This window comes from Arachis hypogaea, chromosome 15 (genome assembly GCF_003086295.3).
Source record: "Arachis hypogaea cultivar Tifrunner chromosome 15, arahy.Tifrunner.gnm2.J5K5, whole genome shotgun sequence".
Taxonomy (NCBI): Eukaryota; Viridiplantae; Streptophyta; class Magnoliopsida; order Fabales; family Fabaceae; genus Arachis; species Arachis hypogaea.
Genome location: NC_092050.1, coordinates 2226 through 13636, shown reverse-complemented (window position 1 = coordinate 13636; position 11411 = coordinate 2226). Strand labels below are relative to the sequence as shown.

The 11411-nt window shown below is 31.5% G+C and overlaps 1 protein-coding gene across 3 annotated transcripts; it reads left to right on the top strand.

Annotated features, from left to right (window-relative positions):
* Positions 1-2422: 2422 nt before the first annotated feature.
* LOC112747304 (replication protein A 70 kDa DNA-binding subunit C-like) lies at positions 2423-10194 on the top strand. 3 transcript variants are annotated; one of them, XM_072218443.1, is made up of 12 exons: positions 2423-5669; positions 6494-6564; positions 7148-7415; positions 7502-7598; positions 7697-7818; positions 7912-7996; positions 8097-8229; positions 8364-8518; positions 8639-8768; positions 8862-9062; positions 9196-9501; positions 9608-10194. In XM_072218443.1, exons 2-12 carry the CDS (start codon positions 6562-6564, stop codon positions 9776-9778), a joined length of 1671 nt encoding a protein of 556 aa, XP_072074544.1. In that variant the 5' UTR covers positions 2423-5669; positions 6494-6561; the 3' UTR covers positions 9779-10194. The 3 variants fall into 3 exon arrangements, with proteins under 3 accessions (XP_072074544.1, XP_025651038.1, XP_025651039.1); XM_025795253.3 differs by lacking the exon at positions 7148-7415; XM_025795254.3 differs by lacking the exons at positions 2423-5669; positions 7148-7415 and adding an exon at positions 5730-5857.
* The last annotated feature ends 1217 nt before the right edge of the window (positions 10195-11411 follow it).

Here is an 11411-nt window from a genome sequence, read left to right as displayed (position 1 = left end):
AATCTTTGGTTGAGGGGTGAATAGGTAATTAAAAAATCATAATAATATCCTTATAATAACTAATGATATACGGTGATCAAGGTTTTAGTCATATAATAGTTAAAATCTCAATTTAATTTTTAAAATATTTCGATACGATTTTAAATGAGTTACTCGATTTTATGAAATTTGTACTAGGTCTAACAATTTTACGATTTAAATCTTATTAAGAGTTTACGTTTTATATACTTACTTTATTTTTTTTATTTCATGTAAAATCTCGATTTTCTCTACCTTGATTTTAGTTCTATACAATAATCAAGGTTTTATTGAAATCTTTAAAAAGAAAATAAATTAATATTAATGCCAATTAAAAGATAATATTCAATTAGTTTTTATTATAATTAGTGTATGAAAATAATTTAATTAATGACAAATCAATATATAATAAGAGTGTGGGTTGAAAAGTGTATGTATGAAAATGATATAAATGAAGTTAAAATAAAAACTTCTTGATAATTTTGGGCTGAAAGTTTTTGGACCCAAACATTTTTCTTAATTTTATTGCCCACATTATTATTTTTAGTGATATATGTATATAGGTCTTCGCTAATCTTGGTCAAAATTTTCACCCTAAAAAATTTGACCTTGATCAAATAGCCATAGAGGAAGTAATATTGTGATCTTTTAAAGATAATTTCAGTTTGACAGAAAATATATCCTTTTTCTGTAAGTGACAAACCAATGCATATATTTGATTTAATTTTTTGTTGAAACATGTGAAAAATTATTTAAAAGGTAAAATTAAAAAATTTAGGAAACATTTCATCTCTAAAATCTGTTTTCAATTTTTTATTTTTTAAAATTTGCATAAAAATCAATAAATAATAAGAATAATACTTTATTTAGTGTAAAATTATTAAATTTAAATTATCAAAATCTAACTTTTAAAATCCTTTAATTTTTTGAATATATCTTCCTATATTTAGTACATTTTGTCAAATTGACATTATTTTTGAAAGACAAGACGTCACCTCTTTTTCCCAAATGTCATTGTCAAAAATTAAATCTTTTGAAAGCTAAAATAGTAGTCAAAATAGTAGTTTTTATCATTTTAGTTAACATATAGTTAGCAATTCTATTTGCAGTCTCATATACTCATTATTTTATAGGAAAGAGATAGAGAGCATATTTGGTTAGTTAATTTTCTTATTTTTCTCCTATGTTAGCTACATCTTGGCTACAAAATAGTTCACCATATAGTTCAAGTGACCAATAATTTTTTAGCTAATGATTCTATTTTCACTTTTCATATTTTACAAATTTAATGAGTTTTTCTTTGTATTAATTATACGTTGATCGAATACAAATCTGTTAGATATGTAACATATATAATTCATATAGTTGTTCTATATACTTAGTCCATGATGAACTTTTTCTTGCACGACTATTTTAGAACAAATTTGCAATTCGATTAAGCTTTTACAGAGGAGCGTAATATGTCTTGTCTTACGTACTCAATTTGATCAAAGTATAAGAAGCCTATAATTAGTTAATTAATTAGTTAAACATAACATTAAAGGAAACATTTTTAATAGAAAAGGTAGGAAGTTGACTAATATTAATTTAAATAAAAAATAAAAATATAAAACAAAAAATGTTAACAATCTAACATTTTAATTAAAATCGGAAAATTTTTCAACACACACCTTCAATATGTTATGGTTAAAGATATAATTATTTATATATTTTTTACTATCAATTTAAATAAAAAAATAATTTAATTATATTATATTAAAATTTTTATGACCGAAAAATTTAAAGTTTGACCTTTATTAATCCAAGAAAAAAGAATTTTAGCATAATGCTAATAAAAAGATCAACTATGCAAAATTTTATATAAATCTAAAAAAAAATCTTACTTTAAAAAATATATTAAAAATATAATTATTTATACACATTTTCTTTTCAAGTTAAGTTTCTAAAAGAGGTACTTTTGTGATAATTATTAGTACTTATTCCAATATATAATAACCAATCGGGAATATAATAGGATCATATAATAATAATAATATCTATCAATGAAGTCTAAGGCCCCATGCCCATTGATCTCATTGTTTCTTATTAACATAGTTGAAATACGATCATCAAACCGAAAGAATTTTTCACAAATATCGATCACAAAGTCATTGCCTTGTAGAATCCAAGGTAGAACAAGTTTGAAGATTGACACATTCTAATAACCACCCATTCCAGTTCAAGAAGAAATTAATGTTGCGCGCAGAGCACTTGGATTTACAAGAAAATAGTTTAAAAAAAATCTTCATTTCAGGTAAATTATTCATTGTAAAACTATTTTTAATAAACATATTTTTATTATATTTTTGCTATTAATTTCTTCTTACTTCTCTCTTTAACTAAATAAAGTTATGACATCATTAAACACTAGATACGCGTGGTTTCGTTTCCCAGCTGGAGAGCTCCCCGCAACTCACGCCGGTTCCACTCCGAGGTGGACGGTCCCTTCCACGGTGGCACCTCCTCCACCTGGCCCCATTTTTCCGATGGTGCATGTGCTGCTCTGACACCAGTCGTCACCTATCCATTTGGGCTCTTCTCTCACGCAACCTCCCATACTTTTCACCGAATCGCTGAGTCAACCTTCGTTCTTGATGGATCTGTTTCAGTAGGTAATGATTTCTTTCAACCCTAGGAGCTTTGCTCTCGTCTCCAAGTTTCGTTTCGTGTTCCGTACCATACGGTTTCTAGGAGCCGTGTTCTCCTGGGAGTTTGTTCCTCGCCGTTCATCCGGTTTGCGGATTTCCCAATTTTCCGCTCAGATTCAATATCTCAGATCCCTGTGATGGATTTTGGTATCTGTTCCGCGATTGAACCAGGTTTTATTGTCTATTGTTTCTGAAATCTCTAATTGTGCAAATTTTGATGTTTTCCGGTTTCTGTTCAATGGCTAAGCGAGATTTTATTTTTTAGGGTTTGTGAAATTCCTAATCTTTCAAATTTTGTTCCGCGATTTAACACTGATTTTATTGTATATGGTATCTGAAATCCCTAATTTTGCAAATATTGATGATTTTGTGAATGGTTTCTTAAATCCCTAATTTTGCAAATTCTCTTTCAAATTTTGATCCGCGATTTACACTGGTTTTATTGTCTATGGTATCTGAAATCCCTAATTTTGCAAATTCTGATGATTTTGTCTATGGTTTCTGAAATCCCTAATTTTGCAAATTCTGATGATTACTGGTATCTGTTATATGGGTAAGGGACATTTTCTTATCTAGGGTTTGTGAAATTCCTAATGTTCCAATTTGTGATTGTTTTGGGTATCTGTTCCATGTTTTACGCACATGTTGTGTGTAGGGTTTGTGAAATTTCTAATTTCAAATTCTGTTTCTGATATTGTTTTCTTTTTGTGGGTTCATGTACTTGGCTACATTTTTTGGGATTTGCTGTTAACTTTCATTTTGAACTCATTATCAGATGTTCTTTTGTTACCTGTTCATTTCTTTGTAGCATGGCTGTTCTGTTTTTATTAATATATTTTTAATTTTTTAGTTTCTGTACATTCAATCTCATGGTTTTCTTGCATGTTGATGTCATTGATAGATTTTTACTCATGTTTCTATATACTTTTTTTTTCAACCCATCAGCTGTTTTCAATATATCTTTACCTAACATATTTGCCAACTGTTATAGTCATCAGTAGAATGATTGTTTGGGTACTTGATTAATGGCTTCCCTGTGGCGTGTAGATGTATTGTAGTTGGTATGCTCTCATATGTCAGTTTTTGGTCCGTATTTTTTTATTTATTGAAAGTTTCACTTGTTTTCTGTGCTTTTGTGTTGGTTCATGTTTTGCTCCTATTATTAGTTGTCTCTATGCCATTGAATGGAGATGATAATGTGGGAATGCCTATCAAGTTATGGGCTTTCTATTTAACCCATATGGTGACTATTGATGTGATTGATATGAATTGATTTTCTTCATTTATTGAAAGTTTCACTTGTTTTCAGTTTTTTTGTGTTGGTTCTTGTTTTGATCCTATTATTAGTTGTTTGTGTGTCATTTAAAGGATATCAGAATGTGGGAATGCCGCCTATCAAGGTATGGGCTTTCTATTTAACCCATTTGGTGACTATTGATGTGATTGATATGAATTGATTCATAGCATCTTCCTCATTGAAAGAAAGATTATTTATCTCAAGTCAACTGCATTGTCAGTTTTTTTTATTATTTATGTAAAAATTCTGTTGATTGTGTTAAATCTGTTTATATTTCAGCTGTTGGATGGATATACACATCCTTGGCCCCAAGTTAAGAGGTTAATTCAGAAAAGAATGCCCTTGTGCCAGTAAAATGGCTTCATGGTGTTCTTTTTCTAACTAGCACATGTGTTTAGCCAAAGAAAAAAGTATCCAGCAGTTCGTCTTCCCATGAAACTGTGTTCTCTACACCTAATAAGGTTCTGTTATATATTTTTTATTGGAAATTGGAAATTTTGGAATCATTATCAAGGTATGAGGTTTCAGTCTCATCCTTTTCATGAATGTTGATGTGATCGACTGATTTTTATTCATGTTGCTCTATGCTTTTGTTCCGTTTTGTCTGCTGCTTTGAATGTATCCCTACCTAATAGATTTACCAACTCTTATTGCTATCGCTAGAATCATTGTTTGGGGTAGTTGGTGAGTGCCTTCCATGTGGTCTAGTGACATGTATCTGGATTGTAGTACGTGAGGTGTAATATGTCATTTTTTCCCCTATTTTTAGATTTCTCCAAAGGTTCAGTTATTTTTCCTGTTTTTGTGTTGGTTCAGCTTTTGCTCCTATGATTAGTTGTCTATGTGCTATTGAATGTTGATGAGAATGTGGGAAAGGCTAACAGGGTATGGGCTTTCTGTTTGACCTATTTGGTGACACGTGATGTGATTGAATTGAATTGGTTCATAGCTTCTTTCTCATTAAATGAAAGATTTGGTTATTCAATTCTTTTGTGGGTTTATCTTGTTGGTTACAATTTTTGGGAGTTCGTGTTAGCTTTCGTTTTTATCTCATTATCAGATCTTTATTTTGTTACCTGTTATATTGTTTGTTGCAGGTGTTTTGTTTTTTTCATGAATATGTTTTTAAATTTTTTAGATCCTGTTTGTTGAACAAATCCCTTTTGTTTTTAAACTGTTTTTTGTATACAGAAACATGTCCCATTATGTATGTTTGATGTAGTATTCGCGTGAAAATGTGGTATGGATACATAATAAGGTTGTGGTGTATATTCTTCATTTGATAATTCGAAATTTGTGAATCATTATCAAGGTATAAGGTTTCAATTTCATCCCTTGCATGAATGTTTATGTCATTGACCGATTTTTACTCATGTTTCTGTATAGTGTTTTGAAAGTATCCTTATCTAACCAATTTATACCAATTCTGATTGTCATTAGTGGAATCATTGTTTCTGGTATATGATTACTGCCTTCCCTATGGTGTTATGAGCTGTATGTTTACTGTAGTAGTTGTGGTCTCATATCTCAATTTGTCAACCCTATTTCTTGATTTCTTGAAAGGTTGGTTTTTTTTTACTGTTTTTGTGTTGGTTCAGGTTTTGCTCCTATGATTAATTGTCTCAATGCCATTGAATGGAGATGATAATGTGGGAGTGCCTATCAAGGTATGGGCTTTCTATCTAACCTATTTGGTGAGTGGTGATGTGATTGATATGAATTGATTAATAGCTTTTTCCTGATTGAATGAAAGATTTGGAACTTCAATTCAATTCACCTCTTGAAAAGACATGCAATTTTTCTGCTGAATTTGAGATGTGATTCACAGAGGAAGTGGCTTTCTTAGACTAAGATGGTATCACCTTAGTATTTGTGTTACTAGAACTGCCCCAAAGTTTAACTGATTTTCACAATTTTTTCGATGCCTATTTTCTACTGATAATTACAGAAAAAAATATGGGATACTCTGCTATTTGTGTTACTGGTTGCATGTGGATTGTCTCCATGATTATGAAAGAATGGGTTTCGTAACTAATCTATTCTATTAGTGGTGATGTGAATCACAAATATTGATGTTTATCCTGTTGTTTTTTTATTTCTTTTTAAGTTCAAATGAATTTGATTACATTTTTCTGTTGATTGTGTTAAATGTGTTTCATATCTCAGCTGTTGGATACCTCCTTGTGCTGAAGTTAAGAGGTTCATTAAGAAAAGAATGCTCTTGTGCAAGTAGAATTGGTTCATGTTATTGTAGATCTAACTACCACGTGTCGTTACACAAAGAAAAAAGTTGATGTGATTGACAGATTTTTATTCATGTTTGTTTATACTTTTGTTCCCATTTAGCTGCTTTTTCCAATGTATCCCTACCTAAGACATTTACCAACTCTAATTGCCATCATTAGAGTCATTGTTGATTGTAGTTGGTGACTGCCTATTTTATTGTTTCTCGAAAGTATCACTACTTTTTCCTGTTTTTGTGTTGTTTCAGCTTTTGGTGCTATCATTAGTTGTCTATCTTCCATTAAACGGGGATGAGAATGTGGGAATGCCTACAACATGGTATGTGCTTTCTATGTAACCTATTTGGTTAGTGGTGATGTGATTGATATCAATTCATTCATTTCTTCTTTCTCATTAAATGAAAAATTTGGTTATTCAACTCCACTACCCTGCATTTCCCTCCTCAATTTGATTTGAATTCAAAAAGGTGAGATTGTATCCTGGATTTTTTCTATAAAAGGATGGTTGGTGAAGCACATTGAATGCACAAACATTCTGATTTGTTGTGTTTGCTCCTAAGCTGAAATTAATTCAGAATTGAAGTGTTTACATTTACATATATTTCATCAAGTCTCTTTATCTCCTTTCTTTTTACTGCAATGCCTCCACCATTTGATATGATTTCTAAGATGCATCCTCCTAGAGAGGCTTGGAGGCTGAAAGTTAGGGTTCTAAGGCTTTGGGTTGTACCCTCTTTTGGTAACCATGAGGTTCCTAACTCAATGGAGATGATTCTCCTTGATGAACATGTTAGCCCCTATTAGTTTCTCTTTTAAATACGGTCTTACTTGCTGTTTTTTAAGTTTTCAAATTAAAATTATGTGTTTCATTAATCTGATTTGTTGTTTTGTTCCATTTATAGTGTGGAAAAATTCAAGCTACTGTCAAGAAACCACTCCTTAATAGGTTTAGGGATCATATAGTTGAAGGACAAGTTTATAGAATGGCATATTTTAGTGTTGTGTCAAATCATGGTAGTTATAGAGCAACTTCCCATGAATTCAAATTGGTTTTCCTTCACCGAACCACTGTTGTAGCTGTTGATGAAGATGTTATCCCTAAGACTTGTTTCAACATGTTTCCTTTTTCTGAGCTGCTGAACATGACCCAAGATTATGATTTTTTAGTTGGTGTGTATATCTTGCTGCTGTTCTGTTATTTAAGTTTTTTAAACAAATCCTTTTAATAGTTAATAGGTTGTGTTTATTTGGAATAGATGTCATTGGACTTTTAACTTCAGTTGGAGAAGAGAAAGAATATGCAAGAGAGGGAAAAATTGTGAAAATGATTGCATTGGAATTAACTTCAAAAGAGTATGTTTCTTAAGTCATTTCCGCTGCTTTCTCTTTATCTTTTAAATATCTTTTTTGCTTGTTTTCTGTTTGATTCTTTGTGATCTTTTGAGTTTCAGTCTTACAGTGAGATGTGCATTGTTTGGGGATTATGTTAATCAAGTAAATCATTTCCTTGCCTCTGGGTATGTGGAGCAGCCTGTTGTAGTTATTCAACTTGCAAAAGTCAAGTTCTTTCGGGGTATGTTGTTTTTTTTTTTCTGCACATCTCATGGCTGCTGTAGGTGTTTTCTCCAAGAAAGTTTTGCTAGACTCTTTCTTTGTTTCTCTGTAGGTCAAGTTGGTCTTCAAAATGTCATGTATGCGACACAAATGTTATTTAATCCTGATATTCCTGAAGTTGTTGACTTCAGGCAGAGGTTAGCATGCTTTCTTTTGTTGATGTTTATGTTTATTGTATTTTTTTTTACAAGCAATCTGGAGTAACAATTACAACTATTTGCATTAATTTTCTTTTAGTATGATTGAGCAAGGTGGCAGTGGTACCCAGCCACTGTTTATTGCAAATGAGGGTAAGGTTCTCTCCTTGGAAGATGACTTCATGCGTCTAACTAGAAAGTGCACTATTGAAGAGCTTCAAGATAACAATCAGGTTGTCTTCTTTTGAGTTAGTTGTGTTTTTGTTTGTTTTATACACAAGTGAGCGAAAAAGAAAATGAAACAAGGATTTCCAGATCTGTTTTTCCATTCCTGTTGTTAATTAACTTTGAAATGCCTAAAAAATAGGAGGGTTCTTTTATCATCTTTGGAGCAATCCAAGGTATTGTTGAGGATGGAGGTTGGTGGTATTCTGCTTGTGTGTGTGGAAAGGGTATCCATCCTCAAAATGGTGCCTATTACTGTGATTTTTGTTTGAAGCACATAACTAATGTTACTCCAAGGTCAGAATTTTTATTGAAAAATGTGTTCTCATTTTGTAGAGTGGACTGTTTATAAAAATAAGGTTTCTTGGTATTATGTATTTGAATGATTGTCTTCCCCCTTTGTTCTTCTCTCTCCAGATTTAAAATTAAAGTGACAGTTGAAGATCATACTGGGGAGGGTATTTTCCTTCTCTTTGATCGTGAGGCTTCCTATTTGCTTAAGAAATCATGTGCTGATTTGTTTACTGAAGTTCAAAGAGATGCAAGTGTATGTTGTTAGTTTTTTTCCATGTGTTTTCACTTTATGGGATGGCATGTTCCTTATTCAAACAATATTTCTTATGTGTTACTTTCAAAATAGGTTATATGTGGGGATACTTATCCTCCCATATTCCAAGGGCTGATTGGAAAGAAGTTGCTGCTCAAGGTTGATACCAAAGGTGTCCCACATGATACATTTTATGGGACTTTCCGAGTTACGAGAATTTGTGATGATTCCACCATCATTGCGATGTTTGAACTTCCCAATTATGATGCTGATGATGAGTCTTCTCCCAAAAAGGTTAGATATACATGCAAATGTTTTTAGATCCTGTTAATTCATCATTAATTTGATATTTTTTGTTTCTTTATTGTGCTGTTGTCAATTTCTGTTATGATCGTTACCTATTTAAACTCTTATTGCATATGAATAGGAGCATGACTTACACAAATCTGTTCCTGCTGGAAAAGCTGATGTTGGTATTAAGAAGGAGTCTTCTGATAGTTTTATCAAAACTGAGAAAGATGCTGGTGATTGTGCTGGGATGTTGTGTAAATTCCCAGTTCTTATAGATTTTTTGGCTGAAAAACAGCCTGTTATTTCTGTGGGGAGTGAATTTGTTGGGTTAATTGATGGTGAGCATGGAAAGGAAGAGAAAACTCCCAGCAATGATACTCTTAGTGATGATCTTTCTGCTGAAATCGATATATTGCTTAGCTCAACGGAAAAAGAAACTCAGGTGCTGATGTATAATATTTTATTCCTCATTCTTATGTGTGTTGTTTCTAATTGTATTTTGCATTCTTCAGTGAGATTCATATGTTTTTTCAATTTCTTTCTCATAGGAGCTGTTGTCCCATGTTCTTGAAGCACCTTCCCAAAATGGAGAGAATCTTACCCATGAAAATCATGTTGTGACCTCCAAGAGTAAGAGAAATTTGAATCCTCAGTTTGAAGAGGTTGCTGTTGATGCAGATGGGCGTGGGTTGAAGGTTGCTAAGGTTAATGGAGTTTGATTGAAGGTGTGGAATTGAGCTGCTGTGTGTAGGTGTAGGTGTCTTATATAGTTTATCTATAAGTATTTAGGAAGGCTTGTGGTTCCAAATAGATGGACATGTAATCATGCTGGCTTGATGGTATTTTGATTTGACTTTTTTGGATTGTGTCCAACAAATAGCATTGTTAGATATAGGGGTTTTGCTTTTGTGATTGCTCGTGTAATGTGCCAAGTATGTCTATTCTGAACTCCTCCTTTTTGTAATAGTGACTTTGCTAGGGATTGGACACATTTTCAATGTTGATGACTCTTTAGGTTACATACTATAATATGTAGCCAGATGTTGGAATCCTCCTTATCATAGGGGAGATAGCCATATGTATTTGTGTAGATCACTATCAGTCAAATTTTAATGAAATGCAGCAGTTCTTCTTTTGTATTTGTTTATTTGTTTATTGTTGTACAATTTTTGCTTTTCATGTTGATGTTGATGCCCGTTAGTTATTAGTGTTAGTTATAAAGGTTTATTTTCCTTCATTTTGTCTCTTATCAAAGGTGTGCATGGTTGTATCAGTTTTTTGTTGGTGTGTTTCAAATATTTTGCCCCCATTCATTCCCCTACTCCTTCCCCTTTTTTTTGTTATTTTTTTTCCATTTGTTGCTTATAGAAACTTAAGTGTGTGCATCTCTCTTTTCAATGAATTAGGTTTACTCCTTGCTTTTCAGATTTCAACCTTTTTTTCTGTTTAGTTCGAGTAACAAAGATGTCTCATAACTCAGTTCGTGCTAGAGAGTATAGGCGAAATTGTTTAAAAAGAAAGCGAACACAAACTCATCATCGAAATGCGAGAGGTTAGTTTTGGATTGAGATTCATGATATTTTTTAGTGGTTTATACTCCAATTTTTACTGATTTGATATATATGCGATTGTTTGTAATTTTTTTGTTTTGTTTTGTAATGCTTTAGAGGTCCTTGATTCCTCGGTGCCTGTTTTCTCTTTGAATGATTATATGGGTAATTTTTATTGCTCTCTTTATATTTTTGTATTTAATCTTTTTGTTTCTAATAATCTATTTTTTTATATGTTTTCAATGTCTTTATTTCTTCTTATGTTTTAGAAAATTTATTTGACGTGTCCCAGAATGTTAATCAGAGGTCATATTTGACTTTGTCAGGTATAATAATATATTTAAGTATTTTATCCCATTTTGATTCTTTTCTGTTAAATTATATTTTAAGTTTCTTTGGTTTATATGTAATAGCAAATGTATTTAAGTCATTTATTATTGTTTTTTTATGCTTTTAAACCCAAAAGGGTTATTTTAACTATTAGTAGGCCAGAGAGTTACTAATTAAATATATGTCTAGACTTTTGTACTGAGTCTCTTTTTAATTTGACAACTCAATTAATATTTTGTATAATTAAACGTGATGTAAGGTAATTATAATAACCGTAAATTGTGATAAGTTTTTATTAAATTAGGTAATGTAATCATGAAATTGTTTAGTTGTTGTTTACATGGCTGAAAGTTATTGAAGTACCTAATAGTTGATTCAAAGCACACAGTCATTGAAGGTAATTAGATTAGCTACTGTAAGCCTGACCATCTGTTGTATGTGGTAAATATAATTAATATCATTGTAAAATTCT

Coding starts and splice junctions, on each gene's coding strand:
- LOC112747304 (XM_072218443.1), top strand. Junction 8,230..8,363: donor AGCTTCAAGATAACAATCAG/GTTGTCTTCTTT, acceptor CCTAAAAAATAG/GAGGGTTCTTTTATCATCTT. Junction 9,502..9,607: donor CAACGGAAAAAGAAACTCAG/GTGCTGATGTAT, acceptor TCTTTCTCATAG/GAGCTGTTGTCCCATGTTCT.